A 25359-nucleotide genomic window follows, 5' to 3' on the forward strand; every position below is an offset into this window, starting at 1 on the left:
GAACTAAGGATATTGACCCCAGATAGCTGAGATGCATCTGAAAGGAAAGATTTCAGTGACCCTAGACTCTTACATCTTCCCCTACATAGAAAAGTGCTAAATTCCTTAACTTGAAATATCTGGTTTTACTTAATTAATAATAATCTTTAGATGGTCAGACTACCTGCCCTGTTGCAAACTTCTATATAACCTGACCCCCCCACACACACACACACCCTCATACCACCCCCCTCTTCAGACCTGTTCTCTAAGGGTCACTTGAGATGCTGTCTCCCAGGCTTTAAGTCCTAAAAATTCCACCAAATAAAACATAACTCTCAATTTTCAGGCTGTGACTATTTTTTAAATCGACACTGAAGAGCAACTAAGCCAGTGTGCCACAACTACTGACCCTGAATGCTGCCACAACTGAAGCCTGCATGTTCAAGGCCCAGGAGCCACAGCTGCTGGCCCATGTGCTGCAGCTCCTGAAGCCGATGCACCTAGAGCCTATGCTCCGCAGTAACAGAAGCCACTGCAAGGAGAAGCCTGTGCACCAAGACTGGAGAGCAGCCCCCCCCCCCAAAAAAAAAACTAGAGAGAGCGCAGGCAACAAGGACGCCCCAGCACAACCAAAGAAAGAAAGTTTAAGAAAGATTAACCCCTCCCAATCCAATCTGAAGTGAAAACAAGGCCATTTAAAAAGGAAAAGAAAAAAACAAACAGTACTCTTTGTCTTCACCTGGCCTGTCGGTGAACAGGCCTTTTCTGAAGCCCTGCCAGATCTCTGCGGATTTCCAGGTTGGGAGGCCTGCCGGCGACCCCGAGGGCTTACTCTATCGAAACCTGCCCTCAGGTAAAGAAAGCTCCCATTTCCGGGGCTGGGAGGCGGCTCCCGTGAGGTCTCCGCCCTCCTGCCCTCCCGCGGGCGCCATCACCTCCTGACCTGACGCCAGTCCGTCGGGTCAGGACTTCCCTTAGTCTGGAAGGTTACCTTTGTGAACCTTAGACCCCAGGCCTCCCACCTCTTGCCTTCAGCATCCAAACCAACCAGATCCTCAAATCGATCCTGAAACAGAATTAAGTGAAAGTTGCTCAGTAGTGTCCGACTCTGTAACCCCATGGACTGTACAGCCCGCCAGGCTCCTGTGTCCATGGAATTCTGCAGGCAGGAGTACTGGAGTGGGTTGCCATGCCCTTCTCCAGGGGATCTTCCCGACCCAGGCATCGAGCTCGGGTCTCCCACATTGCAGGCAGATTCGTTACCATCTGAGCCACCAGGGGACTAGCACTTTCAAGTCCGCTCTGCGGGCAGTTTTGCCCACCCGCCCAGCACCCCGTGGGGCTGCACTGTCACATTTCGTTTGTACAAAATAATGTTCTTTGCTTGGACACCCAACGTGTGCTAGGCCAGGAGCCGGAAGCATATCTTAACTGCCCACCCCAGCCCTTTGCCCTGCATTCCAGATAAGGACTTGGCGGTTCAGAAAAGTTAATTAACTTGCGCATCTCCATGCTGCACGTTTGTAGCCACCCAGGACGGCAACCTCATCTCTGTCGCATGGCATCCAAGGTACCCAACGCTTCACTGGGAAACTGAGAAAAGTCCTGAAAGGGCCAAAGATAGCCCGAGGCTTTTGAAAAGAGGCGTTAGGCCAACCAATCTCTGGGTTTTTATCTTTTTTTTTTTTCAGCCTAAAACCAGACGCTTGGATCCCCTTCCAAGGCCCACCTTCCAGACCCCGCTGTCTCAGTTTATCCCCACCAACCCAGTAGGTGGGAGAAAGAGGCGTCATCATTCCTCCTTGCCCCTCCCTCTGTGGGGCGGGCCGCTTTGGCGGGGGGTCAATCCGGCTCCCCCAAAGCAAGGATGGGAGTGGCGGGGGCGGGCTGGAGAAGATTCCCGCCGTCCCGGAAGATTAAAAGGGGCCGCGGGTTTCGCTCCACCGCCGGCACCTGCTACCTAGAAACCTCGGGCTGAGGTACCGCCCCCGGCCCCCGCCCGGGCCGGTCTGCCACGAGAGCGCTGGCCCTTTAAGAGCCGCGGTAGGGGATCGCGGGGAGGAGGGCCGGGAGCGCCCGGAGCTGCGCGGAATTCGCCGGGAACCTCGGGCGCCGGCTCCCTGGCTAGCTCACTCGCTCCGACCCGCGCCCTGCGCCTCATTCTTAGGCTGCCCGGGAGCCGGGCCGGGTCGGACGCGGGGCGAGCAGGATTCACGAGCGGGAGGCGCGCGCTCCTGGCAGCGCCTGCCCCTCAACATGGACAGAAGGAGCTGGGCGCGCAGGGCACGCCGCGGGATCGGGCGGCCGGAGCGCTGAGGCAGACAAAGGCTCCGGAGTTGCGCTTGCTCTCAGCCGGGCCCCGGGCGCCGAGGCTGCAGGACTCCGCGGCGGGCGACTCCGGCCCGCCCTCTCCCTAGTGGGCCGGCTCCGCGCGCCCGGACCTGCCCGGCCCGCTTCTCCTCGGCCGTGGGAATTTGCCGAGGCTCGGGCGGGGAGCCAGGGAGTTGCAAGTTCCGAGCCGCGTGCAGGGACCCGGCGCCCGCAAGCGGGCGAGCCCCGCGGGCATGGGCAGCGACCGGAGCGCGCCCGGACGGCCGGGCTGGGCGGGCAGTCTCCTTGGCGGCCGGGAGGCGGCTGCACGGCCTCAACTGTTGCCTCTGCTGCTGGTGTTCCTGAGCTGCCTGGGCCGCGGCGCAGCGGCGGAGGACGCCGAAGTCAATGCGGAGGTAAGGACCCTCGCCAACCGCTTTGCCGGGGGTTGGAGAACTTGAGGGTGGGGAGGAAGCCACGCCCGCAGCTTGAAGCGTGGAGGGGAAGCGCGCAGAGATGAGCCCCTGTCCCGGAGTTGGGGGCGGGGAAGAAAGGGGACCGGGCCAGCTGACCATCTCCAGCTGGCCCTTGGCGGTGCACCTCTTCACAAACCCTGGAGGATTGTAGGGCTTGAGCCCACTCTCTACTCCTCCAGCCATGTCCAGGGCACTGATCCTTCACAACCCGCCTCCCCGGAGCTGCTTCTGCGGCCCCCAGCCCCTGTTCCTCTCCCCTCTCTTCCGGACGCCCGATTCCTCGAGAGCCCTGCAGACGCGCGGTGACGTTCTTTGCTAACAGAGAGGGGGCTGCTCTGGGCCCCGGGGGTGGGGGTGGGGACCTTGAGCACAGCGGCAGCGCTCCCGCCTTAGTTTGGGTGACACTGAGACTCGTGCGGCGCGCTGGGGTAGGGGGAAGGGGTGCGAACCTCCGAGGCAGCCGATCAGGGTTGAGGGGGCGCTTTGGCGACTTTCTCGGACTCTTGCGCTCAAGTCGTGCCACCGCCAGATGGGATCAAGAGGGAGACCGGATCTCACCCGGCGCTTCCTCCACCGGCGCCCCTACGGCCAAGGCCCGGGTCTAAGAGGGTGGACTCTGAACATCTTTTCACCAGGAACCCGCTTGACGTCCCTACGGAGACTCATCTCTGGATCGGTCCAATGTATAATGTATGATTAGGCGGGGCCTCCTGGTGTAGAGCTGAGTCTCCACGGGGTCGCCGAGCGCTGCCCTCCGGACTAGGGACAGTGAAGGCGCTAGCTCCACTGAGTCAGAGCAAAAGCGATCATGTTCTTTCTCCGACACTCAAAACGCTGCTTCCTGCCCCAGAGAAGAGGTGAGGTGTAGATGCATGTTGGAGGAGACACCCTTCTCTGCACGTCCCCAGTAGGCTTGGGCCTCAGTGCCCTTGGGCCGGCCTGGAGCCTCCCGCCGCCCGGGTTACGGGCCTGATTGCCGTTTCTATTTGCAGCCAGGCCGGTGCTCCCTTCTAGCACCCCACCCCCAACCCCAACCCGCCCTGCGGCTTCCCCACCTCCCCGGCTGCCTGGGAGTTTTTTCCGATAGAAGCCTGCCCTTCCCCGCCCTACTTTTAATAAAAGCTCGGAGGAAGGGCAGGGAATTCCTCCCAGCTCAAGTTACACCTCCCAGCCAGTTCCCCACCTGCTCTGCCCTCCCTCTACGGCCTGGGCAGGGAAAGCAGCAGGGAGCCAGGCCCTGGTGGGAGGCAGAGCCGGGAGCCCAGGCCCTGCCCAGTCCAGCTCCACCACCCCGCCCCTGATTCACACATGCAGACAGGCAGGGGCTTATTTGAAGACTCCTGCTGGTGGGAAATGGCCCTCAGCCTGCCTCCAAGTACTGGCCAGATAGTGCTGTTTGCCCCCACCTGCCACTCTCTGGAGTGGAATGCCAAAGAATTGCAAGTCACAGACCCACCCCCCAGGAGTTTATAATCTACTTAGAAATAGCATCTCTGAACAGAAAGCAGTTGCGGACCAAACTGGGATTTGGTAGCTAAGTATTGTGATTTGGCATCTTAGATGGATAGGAGCTCGGGCACTGGGATCTGTGGTCTGAGGGTTTTTGTTCTCTCCTTTGCTTCTGTTTCTCCATCACCCTCTCCTCTCCCAGCTGAGTGAGTACCTGCTGCCCAGGGTCTGCACTGGGGGCTTCCCTGTGGGCTCTGATGGTAAGAAGTCCACGTGCCATGCCAGAGACCCTGGGAAGATCCCCAGGAGAAGAGAATGGCAACCCACTCCAGTGTTCTTGCCTGGAGAATTCCATGGGCAGAGGAGCCTGGCAGGCTACAGTCCATGGGGTTGCAAAGAGTGGGACACAACTGAGCGACTAACACCTTTCACCTTTCAGGGTCTGCACTGAGGGCACAGACCATGGGCCTACGCCGGTGTAGCACTGACTAGGGATTGATTGACCTGCAGCCCCTCTCCTCAGGGGACACTTGGGTTGGGCTGTTGCGGGAAGAAACTCTGGAAAGTACAGGGGACCCTTGAATGCTGGAAGCCAAGGTAGATGGGGGGCTCAATACTGGTGGGCTAGCCCAGATTCTACAGTTGGCTTTTGGGTACAGGGTGTTGCTCCTTAGGGTCCTATCAAGTCTGGCCAGATCTGGGCCCACAGCCAGCCCATTGGCCCCGAGGCTATAGGAAAACTGTGCCAAGTCCAGGCGCTCCAAGGACCAGCCTCAGAGATTCATGGGCCTGGCTACACCCTGTGTCCAGAGTCTCCATCCCTTGAAGAAGGGCTTTGGTCCTTGACCACAGCTCCAGACCTTGGGTCAGGTCACGGCTAGGGCAGTCTCTGAGCAACTGAGTCAAAGCCAGCTCCTCTCTCCCTCCCTCCCAGGGCAGAGTTTCATCAGGCTAAGGAATCAGGCAGGTGCTCAGAGCCAGCACACACATGCAACCTGCCAGCCTGGAAAGGCTGTCTTTCTTGGGGAAGCCACCACTGAGCCATTCTGCCCTGTCCCACTCCCTCTATGGCTGTCAAGCCCCAGTCTGCAGCCATTCTGCATAAGCCAGGCCCTCCCTGCCAGACTGAGCTGCAGCTCCTGGCCTCCTTGGCTTGAGAATCCAGACTCCCCTTTCTATCCTCCTATCTCTGGCTCCAGCACCTAGTCCACTTAAGTGCCTTTGGTTTTCATCGGAGAAGCTTTGGTCTCTCCCCACCCCCTACACATCTCTAGGCCCTCAGCCCTCCTGCCCTGCCCCAGGGAGGTGACTCAGGCTGCCAGAGTTCACAGGTGTGGTGCCCCTGCCAGTTAATCATGGGCACACCCACTTTCCCTGAGCAGACTCCTGGGTATCTTCCTTGCCCTTACCCAGCAGCTGAGGAGGGGAGCAGACAAAGGAGGGTAGGGATCAGCTCGAATTCTGCCTTTGACCTTCAGGTCTGACTGGTGATCCACAGCCCCAGGCTTCCGGTGTTCCAGTCTCCATCCAAACTTCCATGCTGGCCCCTGGAGCCCCGCGGGTGTGCTCATATTAGTGCCCTGTCCTAACTGTGGAGCAGAAGCTGCAGGGGCCCCCATGCCCACCCGCAAGGGGAAGAGGTGTGTTAGTTTGAGGGCCTTGTCTTTGAGAACCTATAGAAGCTGAATCTTTTCTTTCTGTTCTTTTACCAGTAGCAAGCCACTGTTCTCCATACTTTGTTTCAAAACCCATGGAGAACTGGGTTGATGAGTGCTGCTAGGGACTTGGGATCTAACTGGGCCACGCCCTTTATGCCAAGTCCTTCGCCAGGGCCCTGTGTTTGGGCTGCCCTGGGGTCCAGTCAGTTGGCTGCCTCCTTGCAGAGAACAGCCCTGCATGCATTCCGTGTCTGTTCATCACAGACCTGCCTGTTCTGACCCCTAGACGCAAACTGCTTCATTTGCGTCCAAGGAGAGTGGGGAGGAAATAACCTAGAAACACACCCAGATGCCCCCCCCAAAGAAGACTTCCCCCAGAATCCCTCCAAATACTTCCTCCAAAATCCCTCCAAATACTGCCCACATTCTCTAATACCAACTCAGAATAGCAAGACTGCCCAGCAAGGATAAACCTCTCCCCGCCAAGCACTGGGTTCTGGCCACCCCTCCGTGCCCTCCAGGTGTTCCCTGCATGGACCCTTCTGTCCAGCCGACAGTTTCACTTCTGCCTGAGGCCAGCTCAGCTGTGGTGGTCGTTGTGGTGGCATCAGCTTCCCCCCTCCGATTAAAGTTGTCACTATAGACTGAGTGAAGCCCCTCCCCTCCCTCTACCTACCCCCCACCTTCCTCAAATAATATGGTGAAACCAAACTTCCCCCAAGGTGATGATATTTGGAGATGGGGGCCTTTGCGAAGTGATTAGGTCATGAGGGCAGAGCCCTCGTGGGTGGGATTAGTGTTATTCTAAAAACTGTCTGAGGGACTTAACTGGTGTTGCACTGGTTAAGACTCCAGGCTTCCAATGCAGAGGGTGTAGGTTTGGTCCCTGGTCAGGGAACTAAGCTTCCGTGGTGGCTCAGTGATAAAGAATCCACCTGCCAATGCAAAAGACGCGGGTTCAATCCCTGGGTTGAGAAGATCCCCTGGAGAAGGAAGTGGCAACCCAAGCCCACTGCAATATTCTTGCCTGGAGAATTTCATGGACGGAGGAACGTGGTAGGCTACAACCCATGGGGTTGCAAAAGAATCGGATATGACGTAGTGACTAAACAACAACAGTTAACTAAGATTCCACATGCCTCGCGGTGTGAATGAGATGTAAAAAGATAAACTACAAAAACTGCTGGCGAAGTCTCCCTTGCCCCTTCCATCGTGTGAGGACACAGCAAGAACTTAGCAGCCAGACCTGTCGCTCTGAACTTGAATTTCTTACTTCCAGAACTGGGAGAAATAAACGTTGTTATGAGCCACCCAGCTTATGGTATTTTCCTTATGGCAGCCAGGATGGACTCAGGCAGTTGGCACCTTCAGTGTTGCCCCAAGATTCATGTAGTTCACACAGCTGGCTCCTTAGGCAGGGGCCAAACCCCATGGCCAGCTCTGCCTTGGGCGTGGAGAAGTGTTCTCTGGATCAGCAGAAGCAGAGAGGGCTCGGGGCTCTCTGCTTAGGGCTTCCTCCATCTCAGAGAGGGCCCCAGGAGGAGTCCACAGATGAAGGTGCGGACCTGGCACCCTGTCAGCTGCTGAACACTCCAGGCCTGAGACACACAGTAGGCGCTTTCTGACTGGACAAGCCTCGACTGAGTTAGGCTCATATGAAGCCATTCCCCAGCAGGACCCTGGTTTTAGGGATGCCTGAGCGCTTTACGGGAGTAGCACAGATTTTTGCAGCTGGTTTTTTTTTTTTTTTTGGCAAAAACAGCAGAGATGTTCAAGGTGGGCCTGGATCAGAGAGACAAAAAGGAGCGCCTCTCACCAGCTCCCGTTTCCCTCGTGGGATCAGCAGACAATGAACAAGTAGACCCAACTCAACCTCTAGGATCTAGACAGACAGACCCTGGGTCCCAGCCATTAGCCAGCCCTCAGAGCCATGGAGGTTGGAGGCCAAGGTTTGGAGCTGCTCTCCAGGACTAATTCTTGAGCCTTGGACACCACCTTGTCCTTCTCCCAGAAGGTACTGACCACCGCACCCCCCACCTCCCGGGGTGAGAGCCCAACTTCGAGTCCACCGTACTTGAGCACGGCACCTGGTACATAGGAAGTGCTTGCAGAATGGTGGCAAAATACAGTGAGAAGCAAATGGCATTTGCTGTTGGGCAAATCATTGACCCCATTGGAGCCTCAGCTAGGCAACACGGTTAGAGATGGTTCCATAGCATCACTGACTCAATGGACACAAATCTGAGTGAACTCTGGGAGATAGTGAAGGACAGGGACGCCTGATGTAATGTACTGCAGTCCATGGGGTCGCAGAGTCGGACTTCGCAACTCAGACAGACAGAGCCTCAGTTTCCTTGTCTACAAAATGAGACTAGTAGTAGTATCTGCTGGATGGTATTATTGGGAAATTCAGTGTGTTTGTGTATAAAATACCCAATGTTCCACATGGTGTCCCTCACGTGGTGCCCAGGGGAGGACCAGGCGTTACTTTTGAGTACCTTCAACATACTTGATTCCATTCTGAGCAGGGCCTACAGTGGTTTTGTAAGATTTTCACATTTAATCCTGAATTAACTCTGTAAGTTTAGGTGTATCATGACCCCACTGTACAGAAGAGGAAGTGGAGACTGTGAGGTGAGAAAATTACCCTTGATTCTGCAGCCTGGATGGTAGCAGAGCCATTCAGTGTGGCTTGGAGCCTGAGCTCCCAGCTCCCGGCTAGGTGAAAGGCTGCAGCTCAGAGCCCACGGTGTCATTTTTTGGAAGCTCCATGGCCAGACTGGAGCCTGCTGGGCCAGAGCCAGGTGGGAAGGAGGGGATGGGGATGGGGCCAGGGCCTCCCTCAACCAGGTGAGTCCGGAGCCCTACCCCCGACCTGTGCAGCCACATGGGCTAGACCCACTGCAAAGACCATACCTACAGGGGGGTTTCCAGGTGGACGGCCCAGGCCTGGCCCTCAGCCAACCCGAAACCACCAGCCAACAGGGCCCTTTCACCCCACCCCTGCCACCCGCTGGCCAAAGGACCCAGCTGTTGTTTCCTCCAGGTTAAGGAGTGCGGGGCTTGCTGGGGAGGCCCCTTCCTTCCTGTTTCCCTGGCCCGACATCCCCACCCCACCGGCTCTGCCTACTACCTGGAGCCCCTTCCCCAACTACAGCTGTCCCATCTTGAGGGCTTAGATTTGAGCCCCAGGAGAGCAAGTGTGTTCTCAAACCACTTGAATATGAACCATGCTACCTCTAAAGGAAGTAAATGGTCCACCAAGGACAGGGCGGCCTGGCTTGGGGCCCCCGTAACTGGTCCCAGGACACCATGAAAGGTCTGTGTCCACTGCTGACGGGCCTGACAAGATGCCTTTTGTGCCTGTCTGGGCAATCCTGCCAGGGTCTGCCTGGCCTGCAGAGAAAGCGGTGTGACAGAAGCAGAGCTGAGCCAAGAGAGATTGCTCTTATCGAGTGGGGTCTGATAAGGCCGGGTGGGAGGGGGCTCCACTGATCTGAGCCTGGAGGAGCTGGCTGTGGGGTAGCTGAGGCTTGCCTCTACCCCGGAGACTGCTTAATGCACAGTATTGATCTGGTGGCTCCTTCCCAGACACGCCCACAGGATGGGGGAGGGCCTGCCTTGGCGAGGTCTCAGCAGTCCTGGGGAGCAGCCCTGCTGATGTGGCCCAGTGCCCAGACCCAGACACCGATGGCGGGGAGGATTAAACTCCCTCCCCCAGTGCCCTCCCCCAGCACTGTGCTGGGCATGGTTCCCCAGATGGGCCAGAGCCCAACATCCCCAGCCTTAGGCCAAGAGGAGCCGACAGTGCTGCCTCTGGGCTCCAGTTCTACCCACAGACCGGTTGTGTGACCCTGGGTGAGCCGTGCACCCTCTCTGAACCTTGCAGTCTGTGTAATGGGGATGGGCTACTTGTGAGCAATGGGGTGATGGGAATCGACAGCCTGGCTCCAGCAGATTCTCAGCCCCCGGCTGCTGTATTTATGGCCTCTCCTATAGGGCCAGGGGGCCAGGAATGCCCCCACCCCAAGACTCTTGATGGCTCTACATCTCCTTGCCTGGGGCCAGCCACTCACCTGAAGCTTCTGTCCATACTTATGGGGTGGGGTCTGGAGCTGGAGAAAGAATAGCTGAAAGAACGGGTTGGTGGGGGCAGTTCTCCCACAACAGCCTCCCTCCCTGGGCTGCAGGAGGCAGGAGGGGGCCTTGTGCTCTCCCTGTAGAACCGTTCCCTGCCTCCCACTGGGCAGTGATTCTCACGGAGGGGGTCTCCCTACCCTGTGGCGTATGGGCCTGCCTGAGCCTCAGTTTCCCCTTGTGAGAACCAGAACTTCACTGCTTGGTTCATCCCACCTGTGAGACTCAGGTGACAGGAAAAGGAGTCCTGATGGAAGGGGGCAGGAGGCAGTGTTTATCCCGGAAGGAGCAGTGGAGGCTTGAGCAAGCCTCTCCCCCACTTTGAGACCAGGGGTCTGTCATGACTTTGGAAATTGCTTCCCATTTTTGTCCCATGGCTGCAGAGCCCCTCAGGAGACTGGAGTCCGGGCAGCACCTGCCATTCGCCGGTGCCTGCCCCTGCCCCATGCTCTTTTCCTCCCCTGCAGGGCTTGTCACACTTAGAACAGTAGGGTGATGAGAAACTTCCTCCTGGATACTGGCGGAGGCAGGGTGGGGGGCAGCCCTAGCCCCGCGGGTGGTGAAGACTGGTTGGTGCTTGGTCAGCTCTGAGCCCATTGCTTGCCAGTCAGGCATCTCCATCAGCTCCTTCGCCTTATCATCCAGGGACTCAGCTGCTCTGCCAAGGCCGTTTCAGCCTAGTCCACTCACGTCACCAGTCCTCGGCCTCAGCTTTCTACCCAGACACCGGCCGAGAGACATTTGTCACCGAGGAGGCTTGGCTGATACTGAGGTGGAAGCTCTTGGCTTCCCCAGGACTCAAAGGGCGCCTGGCAGTGTGACGGAGGGTCCACAGGCACCCTTGGGCCTTTAGTGTCAGCCCCCAAGCTGTCTCAGTACTGAAGGGGCCCCTCTGCCCCTTCCACCCCGCCGGGCTCTGGACCTCTTCACTGCAGACAGGCCCAGCTCCCTCCCTTGCCCTCCTCTCCCCTCCCCAGGGCCCCAGCCAGCCTCCCCCGCCTGCCCTGCCCTCCTCCTGTCACTCACCAGACACCACTAATCAGCCCCTTGGTGGCCTGTGATTGCGCTCCCCGGATATTTTTACCTTATGCAAATAGGCAATGTAGAGGTGCCCTAGTCTGTCAGCTGCAGCCCCAGGCCCTCCCCCCACCTCCAGCCGGATTCCTCGCACTGTGAGAGCTAGCCAACCTCACAGCCTCGCCTTCCAGATCTCTCCAGGCTTCTTCAGGCAAACCGTGTCCATCAAGTGTGGTGGACGTCCCCCCCTCCAGACATAACAGGCGCCTCGGGAAAGGTTTCTGTGCTTGGGAAGAAGGCTGTGGAGGGCGCCCGGAACACTGCCAGGGTCTGGAAGCTGGAGGACGGAGCTGGAGGGGTGAGGGGGCCCCGTGGTGGGTGCCGCAGGGCACTCCGACCTCCCCCAGCCCTGAGGCTGCCTTGTCCCAACCTGGATCCTCCAACCCTGTCAATAGAGGCGAAAGTCTGCCGATCTAGGAAGGAGGCAGCCCTCCACCCGCACCCCAGCCCTGTCATTAGTAATACGCTTTCTGTGCACTTTCCCCGCCCAGCACGGTGCCCAGGGCTCCTGTGGACATCCCCATTTCATCCTCGCAGAAACCCCTGAGATGAAGCAGGTCCTGATACCACCCCTTTTACAGAGGCACAGGAATATAAAGGGGGCTGACGAGGCTCTGTCCTCAGAGCCATGGTGGTTTCCCAGCTGGTGTCTCTGCCTTGTTCGTTGTCCTGTGACTGTCACCCAGGGCCCTGCGAGCCCTCCAAGCTGAGGCTCGGCGTCCTCAGCCTTTGGCCATCTCCCGCCTCCGCCCTTGTTGGCTCAGCCTCCGCTCCCTCCAGCGGCAGCCTGGCATGGCTGAGCCGGGCCGTGTGGGCAGCCCGTCCGCTCCGGGGGCCTGGCCAGGGGCCAGGGTGGCACCGAGGGGAGCCAGTACCTGAGGAACTGGATGTGGCCCTGGTGGCAGACTGATGTGGGCGTGGCCCAGGCAGCTGACACGTGGCTGTCGGCCCAGAGCAGCGTCTGTGTCCAGCCTCCATCTGCCCCGCAGGCCCTTGCTCTGCAGCCTCTGCCTTCCAGAGCCTCTCAGAGCAGGTCCCCTCACTCGGGTTTTCAGAGACTGAGGATAATGAGGGAAGCTTCAAAGGACACCCTTCCATGTGGCCAAGGCCCACAGCAGTCCCTGGCCTCTGTGCTGACCAACCTCCCACAGTGGTCACTATGTTCTCATTGCCTTGTGGGCACGAGGTGGACAGGGCAGAGTCCCCTTTCTCAGCACCACTCAGCTTGGCTCACTGGGGATCCCACCATTGGGTTTCAACTGCAGTGGTCCTATCTTCTCACAAACTCGCAGGTGTGAACTTCTCTGCAGTGGGTCTCCCTGGGGAAATCGTAAGCCCCTGGAGGTCAGCCACCTCCTCCATGGCCTCCAGCTAGCATGGTGGCTGGCTGGGTGGGTGGACAGACAGATGGGTAGATGAACAAGAAGATTTGCCCAAGGACTTCCCTGGTGGTCCAGGGGATAAGACTCTGAACTCCCAATGCAGGGGGCCTGGGTTCAATCCCTGGTCAGGGATCCCACATGCTGCAACCAAGAGTTTGCACGCCGCAACTAAAGATCTCACATGTTGCAAGGAAGATCAAGGATCCCACATGCGGCAATTAAGACCCAGCGCAGCCAAATAAATATACAATTTTTAAAATCTTTTTTTATATCAAAAAAAAAGACGAGCCAAGCAAATTCTGAAGGGGGGAGGCGCCCCCACTGTGTGCCAGCTGCTCTTCACAGAGCTGTCTCTTTCACATTGCACCCACCAGTAACCCTATGGCTCCCCATCTTTCACATGAGAAAAGTCAGGCCCAGAGAGAACAGACTTAGTGGCAGAGCAGAGACTGAACTTCAGGCCTCCGGTCCCACCCTGCTGGGCCTGGGTGGACTCCCTGGACTTACCTGCTCTCCTTCCAGAAGGCTTAGGGCCTGGTGCAAGTGTTAGTCGCTCGGTTGTGTCCGACTGTTTGCCATCCCATGGACTGTAGACTGCCAGGCTTCTCTGTCCATGGATTTCCCAGGTAAGAAGACTGGAGTGGGTAGCCGTTCCCTTCTCCTAGGGATCTTCCTGATCCAGGGATCAAATCCAGATCTCCCACATTGCAGGCTGATTCTTGACCACCTGAGCCACTGGGGAATCCCCATGGTTTTCCTACTAGGTGAGAACTCAAGAGGTTCTAAACCCCATAGGGGTCCCAATGGTCTGCCTGGATGGTAGGGGACCCACCCCTGCAGGGGCCAGTGCAATAATAAAGATGGCAACTGTGGGCTATCATGGACACAGCTACCATCCTCATGGGGGAAGACAAACGGTAAACAGCCAAGTGAAACATAGTGTGTCAGATGGTAACGAGGGCAGGCAAGCAGGGGAGGGAGGGCGTGCAGGGTGCAGTAGGTGGGTATGTTTTCTACATTTGTCAGAGAATGCCCCTCCAATAAGGTGAGGAAGCAGAGACCTGAAGACAGAGAAGGCATGAGCCATGCAGATGTCTGGGAAGAACACTCCAGGCAGTAGGAACAGCAAATGCGAAGGCCCAAGGCAAGAGAGCCCGGTTGGGCTGAATGAATGATAGGAGTGAGGTCTGAGAGCTAACCTGGGGCCCAGTAGCTCCTGTAAGAATTGGCTTTTCCTCTGAGACAGGGCGTCTTTGGAGGGTTCTAGGCGGAGGACTGATCTGTCCCGGCCTTTTGTTCCAGCTCTTGTATGAGAGCAGACCACAGGAAGTGGAAGCAGGGAGAGTGGTCCAGAAGCCCACACTGGTGGGAGGTGATGGGGATGGGAGGGGGTGGGAGGCAGACTGTGCATGCTTGGAGGTCAGGGTGCCAGGACCTGCTGACCAGGCCGTGGCCTCTCCTTTGCAGAACTGGCTGCGGCTCTACGGCTACCTGCCCCAGCCCAGCCGCCACATGTCCACCATGCGCTCCGCCCAGATCCTGGCCTCGGCCCTCGCCGAGATGCAGCGCTTCTACGGGATCCCCGTCACGGGTGTGCTGGACGAAGAGACCAAGGCGTGAGTCCTTCCGTCAGGTCATTCCCAGACCCCACTAGCACCTGCCCTCCTTCAAGCCTGCTCTGAAGGCTTGGCCTGTGGAGTTTTCCAGGAAAGGGTGGCCTAGATATGAGGTGGCAAAGGGTTTGATCCTCCATGCTAGCTCTCATTGGTTGGGAGGGGCTGCTGCTGTCTTGTGTTGAAAAAGCTCCTGAGGCCGAAACCCAGCTCAGCAGCAAGGAGCACAGGATTGATTAGTGGTGTCTGCCACAGGTTTGGGAATGGGAGGTGTGGTATATGTGCTCTGATTGCCTAGTTAGGCCTTGCTCTGAGTCTGACAGAGATGCTGTGACCCAGAGCCACATTCTTGATGAGCACTCAGAGCAGAAGGTATCAGGGATAAAAGGCTCAGGGTAATTCACCTCCTGCTCCTGGGCAATACGGGTAAACAGGGGCTCTCCTTTGCAGAGCCACTCCTAGGCATGCAGTCTTCCAGTACCAGGTCATCATACCATTTTCCTGAGAAGGAGCTCAAAGCTTAGGGAGAGTCTTCTCACTGCCGCTGCCCTCATAATAGGTGCAGCTGGAGGACTGCCTGGAAGAGGCGGTGCCCAGCAGGCAGGTGTGTTGAGACGAGGCTTTGTGCTCCCAGGTGGATGAAGCGGCCCCGCTGTGGGGTGCCAGACCAGTTCGGGGTACGTGTGAAAGCCAACCTGCGGCGGCGGAGGAAGCGCTACGCCCTCACAGGGAGGAAGTGGAACAACCACCACCTGACCTTCAGGTAGAGACTCCAGGTGCCCAGGGTGACCTCCGCCCAGGGCGTGTTTCTGAAGCGCTGGGACCGCTTATTCCCTGGGCTGAGGCCTCAGGCTTCCCGGTGGGCTTGTCTGGAAGGCTTCCTTTCCCAGCAGCCCACTGCAGGGTGCCCGGCCTCCCCATCCAATCCCACCCCCATGCTGATTGGATCGGCCCCTCCCCCACCGCAGTTTCCCTCGAGAGAACGAGAGAACAGTGGGACCCTTTGAACTCTGCTCTGTCCTCCTTTCCTCCCTCCCCGAACCCACCAACAACCGAGGGCTAGCCTCACCCGCCCAGGTGGGCTTCTACACCGGAGGCTTCAGGGGTATGTAGGATAAGGGAGGCCCTGGAGCATCTGGCCAGTCCAGCATCTGCCCAGGGGGGATCTGTGCACCGAGTCACCCACACAAACCCTGCTTCAAATACCCCTCCTTCCTTTCTATCAAGTTCTTTGGCAGGAAATCCCCCTGAGCCTCGAGCTGCGTAGAAGTCCTCAAGGGTACCCCTTCCCGTTCCAATCCAGCCATGACCCCACCCTCAGCTCCATCTCCCGAGGAAGAGCAGCTCCTGAGGTCCCTAGGGACCCAGGCCACCAGAGTGAACTCTCGATCCATGAGCTGATTCTTGATCTCTGATGGAGCTCTGTCTAGCACGCAGATGCTTAATCTGCTTTAAATGGGAACTAACAGGCCTCACCATGCTTTTATCACGTGCAGGCACATGCTCTCTGTGAGTTAAGCCGCTGAATCCTCCCAGGGACTCCATACTAGAAGTGCTGCCCTCCTTTCCCATTTCACAGATGAGGAAGCTAAAACTCAGAGAGACTTAAGTTGCTTGCCCAAGGTTACACAGGAAATGTTAGAGCCCAGCCTTGAACCTGATTCAGCCTGACTCTGGATCCCAACTTTGAGAACCACTTGGCCTGTGTTTCCCAAACCTCAGCCATTTGCATTCCCACTTTCTAGGTCTTTCTCTTGGCTCTGTATCACCTATACTTTTAATTACTTAATGTTTTCTTAAAATAAGCGTATTTGGCAAAATGCAACCTTATTCAGTGATATCCTAATAAGTTCCTGGGCTTGACAACTTAGTTCTTTTTTTTTTTTTTTCAAATTCACATCAGAGTAAATTAACAGTCGGTATTGATGAGCATCGTCCATGAATGAGCTCAGATCCTATGCCCTTTCCCTGAGACCATGTGTCCCCGCCCTCAACCCAGTGGATGCTAGCAATGGATAGCAGCCCTGGCCCTGGGCTCACTCACGTCTTCCCGTCCACCTGCAGCATCCAGAACTACACAGAGAAGCTAGGCTGGTACCACTCGCTGGAGGCGGTGCGCCGGGCCTTCCGTGTGTGGGAGCAGGCCACGCCCCTGGTCTTCCAGGAGGTGCCTTATGAGGACATCCGACTGCGGCGGCAGAAGGAGGCGGACATCATGGTACTCTTTGCCTCTGGATTCCATGGCGACAGCTCGCCATTTGATGGCACGGGTGGCTTTCTAGCCCACGCCTATTTCCCTGGCCCTGGTTTGGGTGGGGACACCCATTTTGATGCAGATGAGCCCTGGACCTTCTCCAGCACTGACCTGCATGGTGAGCACCTCTGGTCAGGGTGATGACAGGGGTGGGGGGTGGGGAGGGTAGAGCTGGGGGCTGGGAGGGGAGAGCATCCCCCATGCAGTTCTTGGGAGCATTGACTCTTGGTCTTAGTCTGCTGTTCATCATCTCCAAGGTGGGTGACAGGGGAAGGAAGGCAGGGATTGATGTACCCATTTTCCAGATGGGGAAGATAGAGGCCCAGAAGTCAGTGGCTCAGCTTCTTCTGAGAGTAAAGTGTGGGCAGGCTCTTTGGGCCCCTCAACCCATAGAGTGGGGTGTCCAGGTCCTGAGGCAGGCCAGAGCTGACCCCACTGCCCGCCATGACAGGAAACAGCCTCTTCCTGGTAGCAGTGCATGAGCTGGGCCACGCACTGGGGCTGGAGCACTCGAGCAACCCCAGTGCCATCATGGCACCGTTCTACCAGTGGATGGACATCGACAACTTCCAGCTGCCCGAAGACGACCTTCGGGGCATTCAGCAGCTCTATGGTGAGCGCGCGGCAGTGGAGGACAGGGGGCTCTGCACGCCTGCTCTCAGCTCCCAGCCCCATGAAGCATAGGGACCGTGGCCACACCCATTTTGTAGATGAGGAAACTGAGGCCCCAAGAGAATTAGCTATGGTCCAAGTCATCCAGTCAATAGAAGATGGTGCTAGAAATCAGTCCTGGGCTGGCTGACGCCAGGCCCAGGCCCCCATCCAGAGATTCCATGGTGGCTCCAGGGGACACAGCAGCCCCAGGGCCCCTCACTGCCCCCGTTTTCCTCCTCACCCTGTGGGATATTTTATTAGACCCAGGGTGTCCCTGGGGTCCTTGTGCCTCCCACCATCACACCCAGCCCAAGCGTGTCCCACTGAGGCTCTCCTCCGAGCACTTCCCAGCTCCTTTGAGGCAGGTAACACCCCCCACCCCCACCCCCACCAAGGAAGCCCCCAATGGGGGGGTCTCTGGGGGCCAGTTCAGTGGGTCAGTAACCACCCCAAGCCCTCGCTGTGTTCCCAGCCACCTGGGAACCACATTCTCCCCCCCACTTGTGTCTACTGCTTCTGGAGCCTCCACTGGAACTGGCCAGCCTCCTAAGAGGAGCGTCCCCAAGGGGAAGTGCAGCCAGGGGTGGCCTTAGGGCGCAGTCACTCTAGCCCAGTGTGGGGAGGTCAACGAACGGACTGCGTGGAAGAGACTGGAGGTCCCCCCCGAACAATGGTGGTGTGGGGAGGGGTCTGCTGTGGTCAGATAGGGCCTCTCACCTGGGTGGGCTGCCCATGGGGCACAGGTCTCTCCAGGCCGCCAAGGTTCCGAGTAGGAGAAGCTGGCATCCTGGCTGGGTTCTGGGGCTACCCTCCTCACTTCCCCCTCCTGCCCCTCTGCAGGCACCCCGGATGGCCAGCCACAGCCCACCCAACCTCTTCCCACTGTGACCCCCCGGCGGCCTGGCCGGCCAGACCACCGGCCCCCCAGACCCCCTCAGCCACCTCCCCCGGGTGGGAAGCCGGAGCGGCCTCCAAAGCCAGGCCCCCCACCCCAACCCCGCGTCACAGAGCGGCCCGACCAGTATGGCCCCAACATCTGCGACGGGGACTTCGACACGGTGGCCATGCTGCGGGGGGAGATGTTCGTGTTCAAGGTCTGGCCCCCGCCTGCGCCACACCCCCAGCCCCTTGGCCCAGGCTCAGAGCAGAGAGCTCCCTCCCACTTCTCCCCCAGACTCTTGCCCCACCTCCGCCCCCCTCACTCAGCGGCCCCGGGGGAGCCATCAGACCCTAGACCCGGAAGAAAAGAGCGCGAGGGACAAGGGACTTGCCCAGGGTCGTACAATAAGCCTAGGGGTCCACCCTTGTGTCCCCGCCGCCACCCTCTTCCTAAGACCCCCTGCACCAGACTCTCCCAGGCAGGGAGAATTGTCCTCGTCATCCACTGAGTAAAGGTGATGCTGGGAACCAAACCCAGAGCTGGCCAACTTCAGGGCCTGGCCCTCACTCAGCCCTCACCCAGAGCTTCCACGGTGGCTCTAGGGGACACAGATGGCCCCAGGGCCCCTCGCCGCCCCCTCTTCGCCCAGTCTGAATATGCTATTAGACCAAGGGTGTTCCTGGGCCCCCAGGACCCATTCTTCTCACTGTCACTCCCAGCCCAAGTGTGTCCCACTGGAAGGGGGGGTGGGGGCCCCCATGCCGTCCACTCACCCCCAACGCCCTCCCCAGGGCCGTTGGTTCTGGCGGGTGCGGCACAACCGCGTCCTGGACAACTATCCCATGCCCATCGGGCACTTCTGGCGGGGCCTGCCCAGTGACATCAGTGCCGCCTACGAGCGCCAGGATGGGCGTTTCGTCTTTTTCAAAGGTGAGTGGGGCAGGTGGGAGGGAGGAGGCTGGGCAGCCTTCCTGCCCTCACCTCTGGCCTGACCTCTGACCCAGATGGGCCTGACGGAGGATGGAAAGGAAGGAGGATGGAAAGGAAGGACCGCGTGCACATCTCGTCCTGTCGCCCACTGCGGGCTTACTCAGGGGGACCTGACCCTGGCAGCAGGGCCGGGGTGGGGTGGGGCTAGACAGGCCCAGAGGCCTGGCGGGCAGAGGCGGACTGACTGAGGGCAAGTGTCCACCTTCTGCAGCACAGGGGCTCCGCCCCATCGCCCTCCTCCTTGCATCCTAGGCCTTTTCTTGCCCCTTCCTCATAAGAGCAAGTCCCCGAGCCCACTCTGGGGAGTGTCGCTGGGTCTGTCTACAGAGACAGTGGAGCTCCCTCCCCTCAGCCCCTCCTCTGAGGCCTGCCCCCCAGGAAGGGCCTCAAGGGCAGCACCTCTGAAGGATTGGCTGTGTCCCCAGGCCCCCTGGCCTGAGTCTCAACCAGGCAGGAAGTCCCCAAGGACCGGGCTGGGCTCACACTAAAAGGGAGGAGCCTGGGCCATGCACTGGGGGGCCCCAGGAACACAGTCCCCAGATCCAGAGGCCAGGCCTCTTCCCTCTCTCTCTGCAAGAACTGTGTGTGGGGGGAGTGGATGTTCAAGCAGGATCAGAGGCTTGTGTGTATTGCGATTAAGTGTGTGGTGTGTGTGTCATTGTGAGCTGGCAATGTGTATACACATAAATGGTGCATTACAGGTGTCCCTAAGTGCCACATGCGTGTGATGTGAGCGTGAGTTGTCTTGGGTGTGGAGTGTCAGTGCTTGTTCTGTGTACAAGGATGAGAGTGTGTGTGTGTGCGTGGTGAATGTAGCAGTGAATGTGAATTTGGGGACCCAGATTCTCACTCCCCGTGCCCACCCCCCAACCCCTCCCGCAGGTGACCGCTACTGGCTCTTCCGAGAAGCGAACCTGGAGCCGGGTTACCCACAGCCGCTGACCAGCTACGGCTTGGGCATCCCCTACGACCGCATCGACACAGCCATCTGGTGGGAGCCCACAGGTCACACCTTCTTCTTCCAAGAGGACAGGTGAGCGCCCCTCCGCTAAAGGGAAAAGGCTCCCATCCTCAGGCTCTCCCAGAAAGAATCCATGGCCTGGACAGGCCGGGCACAGCCCACAGCCTGGTACTTTTGGCCACAGGTATTGGCGCTTCAACGAGGAGACGCAGCGTGGAGACCCCGGCTACCCCAAGCCCATCAGCGTGTGGCAGGGGATCCCCGCCTCCCCTAAAGGGGCCTTCCTGAGCAATGATGCAGGTACCAGGGCCGGCCCCCGCCCAGCCTGCCCAGCACCCACCATCCCCCCGCCTCCACACACGTGGGACAGGACTTGCTTGTGGTCACCAGCATCAAGATGACAGGCACGGGGGACCCAGCTGGGCGAGGTGACCATTGACACCATTTACAGAGGCCAAAAAGAGCTTGAGTAAAGGACCCCAAATCACACAGTGAGGAAGTGGTGGAGTCAGGAGTCCAGCCAGGCCGGCCTGTGTCCAGAGCTGGTACTCAGAGCTGCCCTGCTCCCCATAGAGCCTTGAGCCCGGCGGGGTTGTGGGGTGAGCTTGGGTTCAGAGCCTTGGGAGCAAGAGTCCTCCCGATGAACCCCCCTTACCTATCTGGCAGGGAAGCCTGATCTCTGTCGTTATAACTGAGCAACAGGGAGTTGCAGCTTTTATTTCTCCAGCGGGGTCTCTGGTGAGTTTCAGAATGCCCATCAGCCTTCAGGGGCTCAGGGGAGACCTGGCTGGCTTTGCTAATGTTCAGGCGGGTCACACGGCTTCCGTGCACGGTGGCTTCACCCTGCAGCTGCTGTGATCTCATTGTGCTCCGCTGAGCAGGGATGCATCTGGTGGCTCAAACCTGGTCCTTTCTGGTTTGAGGACACAGAGTGCCCTGGACCAGAGATCTGGCCCAAGAGGGCATCAGGCCCCACTCCAAGGCTGACTGTGTGGCCTTGAGCAAGACACTGTCCTCTCCAGTGTGGGAGGAAGCCAGACTGGATCCCCTGACTCTAGCCCCCGACCCAGCAGGCTCTGGGACCCCTCTCTGCACTGCCCTGGTCAGTGTCAGCCCAGCCAGAAAGCATGGACAGATTTCAAAATGCCCAGGGAAGCCAGTAAGAAAGAGGGTGTTTTAAAGCCAGGGCCCCTTTAGTTCTCCCTGGTTCTCCTCACGGGTCTCTGGCCGGTGGGGAGCCCCCACCTAAGACTCCTCTGGCCTGCTTTGCCCTCTGCAGCCTACACCTATTTCTACAAGGGCACCAAATACTGGAAGTTTGACAACGAGCGCCTGCGAATGGAGCCCGGCTACCCCAAGTCCATCCTGCGGGATTTCATGGGCTGCCAAGAGCACGTGGAGGCGGGGCCCCGGTGGCCCGACGTGGCCCGTCCACCCTTCAACCCCGACGGGGGTGCAGAGCCCGGGACGGGCGGTGACAGCGAGGAGGGCGAGGAGGGTGGTGAGGCGGGCCCTGGTGGTGGCGGCGCAGCAGGGCCAGACGAGGATGGGGGCAGCCGCGTGGTGGTGCAGATGGAGGAGGTCACGCGGACGGTGAATATGGTCATGGTGCTGGTGCCCCCCGTGCTGCTGCTGCTCTGCATCCTGGGCCTCACCTACGCCCTGGTGCAGATGCAGCGCAAGGGCGCGCCCCGCATGCTCCTCTACTGCAAGCGCTCCCTGCAGGAGTGGGTCTGACCCTTGGCGCCAGACCCTCCCACTCCCCACGGTGCTAAGGGGCCAGGCTGGTCGCGCCTGTGGTTCTGAGACGGCTCCTGGGGCCTTTCATCTAGAGCCTTCTGTGGCTCCTCAGCCCCCGGGTGGGGGTCCCTCCAGGCCCGCTGACATCCCTGCCAGCCCCGCCCCCTTGTTTATTTATGCCCAGGTATCTTTTTTTTTTTTTGCACACTAATTAAGCATTTCTTCCTACTTGCCTGACCAGGGCGGTCCCTCAGGGCGATCCCTAAAGGCAGGGGCTTAGAGGTTTCTAAATATACTTCTGCACCAGAGAGGGAGTTAGGCTCCCACCCACCCCTGGCTTAGCCAGAGGAGCAGTGGATCAGAAGGCCCTGTTGGAAAAGTGAAGGGCTGCTGGGTTGGTCTCCACGCTGAGTACCTGGGTCAGAGCCCAGGGCTCTGTTGGTTTTAGAGCTTGGTGGGGCCTGACTGGTCTCCAGCCCCCTGAGTCTCAGAAAGAGCTTCCACCTGGTGGCAGCCTCAGGCCAAAGAGGGCAGGGAGGGGAGGGGGCCCGCTGATCGAGAGTCCTGTTGAGGTTTGGTTGCTTCCCAGCCCACTTCTAACAACCCCAGCAGTCGGGATTCCTTAGGCCCAAGAACCATGCCCGCACCTGGCCAGCCCAGGGCCAGCAGCCCCCAGCTCCCCTGTACCTCCTCCCGTCTTGGGAGAAGGGGCCCTGGGCCTGCCTTACCAAGGACCAAAGCGGGTCTGCCAAGGCCCCACCCCCAAGGGTAGCGCCAGCCACGCCCCTGGGGGGCTGGGCTTCCAGGCTCCCGCCCACTCTCTGCTCTGAGCTGCGACTCAATTGGGTTCTTTCCACGAGCATCTTCCCTCCCCCTGTCACCCCGCGACCACCAACCGCAGGGGTCTCAGAAGCCCACCAGCCTCAGGCTCAGCTGCCAGTGTCCTAGTTCTCCCAGGGAGAGAGGGGATAATGGGTGCCCAGGCCGGGGTTATAGATGTCCAGAGACGCATGCCCACCAGGCTTAAGGGGTTCCTCCCCCTCAGCTCGCTGTCCCCCAGGGACACTGGTGGGGGTGGCGTGGTGGCCAGCAGCTCATCCTCTCTCTCAGACTATGGGACGGGACTGTGGAGCCCCCAGAGGAGCCCACTGTAGCCTGGGGCCTCCCCCGATCCTGGGTTCAACCCTGTGGATGGAGGTGATTCTGCCCTCTTTTCCTCCGTGAAGCAAGCAGGAGGCGAGGCTGCCGTGGGAAATGGTACTGTAGAGCCGGCTCTGTCCCCGCTGCTCCCCTAACCGTGAGCAAGCAGGCCTGCCGCCCGGAATCCCAGAGGCCCCTGGGGCGAGGGGCCCCTTGTAGACTGGCCCCCAGTGCGGGTCCAGCAGCGTCCTCCCCACTCCATCCTCAGAACCACCGGAGAGCCAGCCGAGGGGGGTGGGGACGGGATCAGTGTCTGTCTGTAAATAATCTGCACTGATTAAATAGTACGGCCGGCGACTCTGCCTCCTTTCTAAGAGGCCTCAGGCTGGAGCTTACAGCTAGAGGGGCTGCAGGTGACTTGAGGGCAGGGGATGGGGAGTGAGGGGGGGACATGGTCCCAGCTGGGATTTGGGGACTTGTTCCCCCCATGCCAAAGAGAGCTGATTCCCAGATCTGTGGGGGTTCCTTCCCAACTGGCCCTGGGAGGGGCAGGCCTCTGGGGAAGTCTGGGAAGTAGCTGCCCTCAATAGACCAGAGCAGGGTAAGGCAAGGTACCAGGGGTGGCCATGCTGGCATCGAGCAGAGAAGGGATGGGGAATTTACTGGTCATTCATTCGTGGTGAGAAAGAGCAACCCGCTTCCAGCCGTCTCAGAAGGGTGGGAGAAACAGTCCAGGCCACCCAGCCTTCCCACCCGTCCAGATTGGTTCTGGGCAGCCTGAAGACCCAGCTTGGGCAGGAGGAGATGGGAAACAGTGCCACTGTGGAGTCTAACAGTTCCTCTCGCCACACACGCTGCTCAGCTGGTGAGGGACACCCAGGATCTGCTCTCTTCTTTTGTTGTTTTTTTTTTTTTGTCTGTGCCACACAGCTTGTGACATGTTAGTTCCCCAACCAGGAATTGAACCCCGGCCCTCCACAGTGAGGGCATGGAGTCCTAAGCACTGGACTGTCAAGGAATTCCTTGCAATGTCAGTTCAGTTCAGTTCAGTCGCTCAGTCGTGTCCAACTCTTTGCGATCCCGTGAACTGCAGCATGCCAGGCCTCCCCGTCAGTCACCAACTCCCAGAGCCTACCCAAACTCATGTCCATTGAGTCGGTGATGCCATCCAGCCATCTCATCCTCTGTCGTCCCCTTCTCCTCCTGTCTTCAGTCTTTCCCAGCATCAGGAAATCTTTTCCAATGAATCAGCTCTTTGCATCAGGTAGCCAAAGTATTGGAGTTTACTTTCATTCTTTTTTTTTTCGGCTGTGCCACTCAGCATGCTATCTCTTAGTTCCCTGACCAGGGATCAAACCTTTGCCCCCTGCATTGGGAGCCTGAAGTCTTAACCAGTGGACCACCAGGGAAGTCCCATTCTCTCTTTGAAGAAGCAGAGAATCTCACGTTGGGAAGAGAGCAGATGATACTCAGGAGCTCAGGAGAGAGGCATTGCCACCTTCGGGTCTGAGCATTGCTAAGGAGCCTTTTGCTCCATGTCCAGCCTCGGGCCCAGCCTCCCGGGTGCTGATCTGTGTGCTGATCACCCACAGAGCAGGCCAGGCCCCCACAGCTCCTCGGGCAGGGTCCTCCAGCCTGCTCCAGGCTCCACCCTCCCCTGCAGCTGCACGCCCCCTCCCCAGCCCCCTGCATCCCACCCTTTCCTCTCTTTGTGTTGAAAACTGGCTGAAGAGAGTAGGAAATACTGGCCCTCAGAAGCCGCGAAGGCCTCTCAGGCTTGGCTAGGAAACAGCAGATATGCTTCCCCCACCCCAGGGGCCTCGGGGGGTAGTGCAGGACGGGAAGGAGGGTCACAGATGGACACCATCGCATCAGCCTTCCTGTGGCGACAGCCAGGTCTGAAGGTCCCACCAGGTCCACCTCTTGCCTGAAGCCTTAGGGGTCACCCAGAAGCCCAGAGGCCAGCAGGCAGGTGGAGGGCAGTGTGGAGGCACAGGGAGGAGAAAGGCCAGGATGAAAGGCCTCCTGGTTGAGTTCTTCCTCAGAGGCCAGCCAGCAGAGACTTGGCAGAGGCCTCACCTCCTCAGGAAGCGGCCTGAGGACCGCCCACCCCCGAGCTCTGGTGGGACCTCTCAAAGAAACCCAGCGGCTGCAGGAACGGCTCATCTCAAGAATTTATTCTCTCTGGGTGTTCCGCATGGATGAAGGCCTCTGAGGGGACAAGAGGCAGGTGAAGCACCTGGGCCCTGCCTCCCCATCCCCGGACAGCCCAGTGACCTCCCCAGGATAAAACAGAAGCCCGCGTAAAAATCGAGCTGTAACTTAAATCACCTTGGACCCTTCCCAGCACCTATTCTCTCAGTATCTTTTGTTTCTTTATATTTTGCTGATTCCCAAGTAAAACAAGACATTAGAGATTAAAAAGGAGAAGAAAAATATAAGTTGCCGTCACTCCCCCAGGCAGTGTTGACAGCTTGGCATATTTCCTTTCAGCTTCTTTTCCTCTGCTTTTGCACAGCTTGGGGTTTTAGAGTTCAAAACATCCTGGGCTTCAGCCTGGTGTTCCTGGTACTTAAACCTCCATGAGGTTGGTGGTTGTCAAGTACTGGTGAAGGCTCGTAGTGTGATCACGACGATTCCACTCATCTTACATCCT

General features: G+C 58.6%; 1 protein-coding gene across 1 annotated transcript; it reads left to right on the forward strand.

The window, feature by feature from the left end:
* The first annotated feature begins 2546 nt into the window (after nt 1-2546).
* Nucleotides 2547-25160, forward strand: MMP15 (matrix metallopeptidase 15). Its single transcript, XM_068993495.1, has 10 exons — nt 2547-2708; nt 13939-14087; nt 14719-14847; nt 16149-16456; nt 16790-16951; nt 17833-18086; nt 18664-18802; nt 19745-19895; nt 20008-20123; nt 21103-25160. The coding sequence occupies exons 1-10, from the start codon at nt 2547-2549 to the stop codon at nt 21558-21560; spliced, it is 2028 nt and encodes a 675-aa protein (XP_068849596.1). The 3' UTR covers nt 21561-25160.
* The last annotated feature ends 199 nt before the right edge of the window (nt 25161-25359 follow it).

The sequence above is a fragment of the Capricornis sumatraensis genome, chromosome 20 (assembly GCF_032405125.1).
Source record: "Capricornis sumatraensis isolate serow.1 chromosome 20, serow.2, whole genome shotgun sequence".
Classification (NCBI taxonomy): Eukaryota; Metazoa; Chordata; class Mammalia; order Artiodactyla; family Bovidae; genus Capricornis; species Capricornis sumatraensis.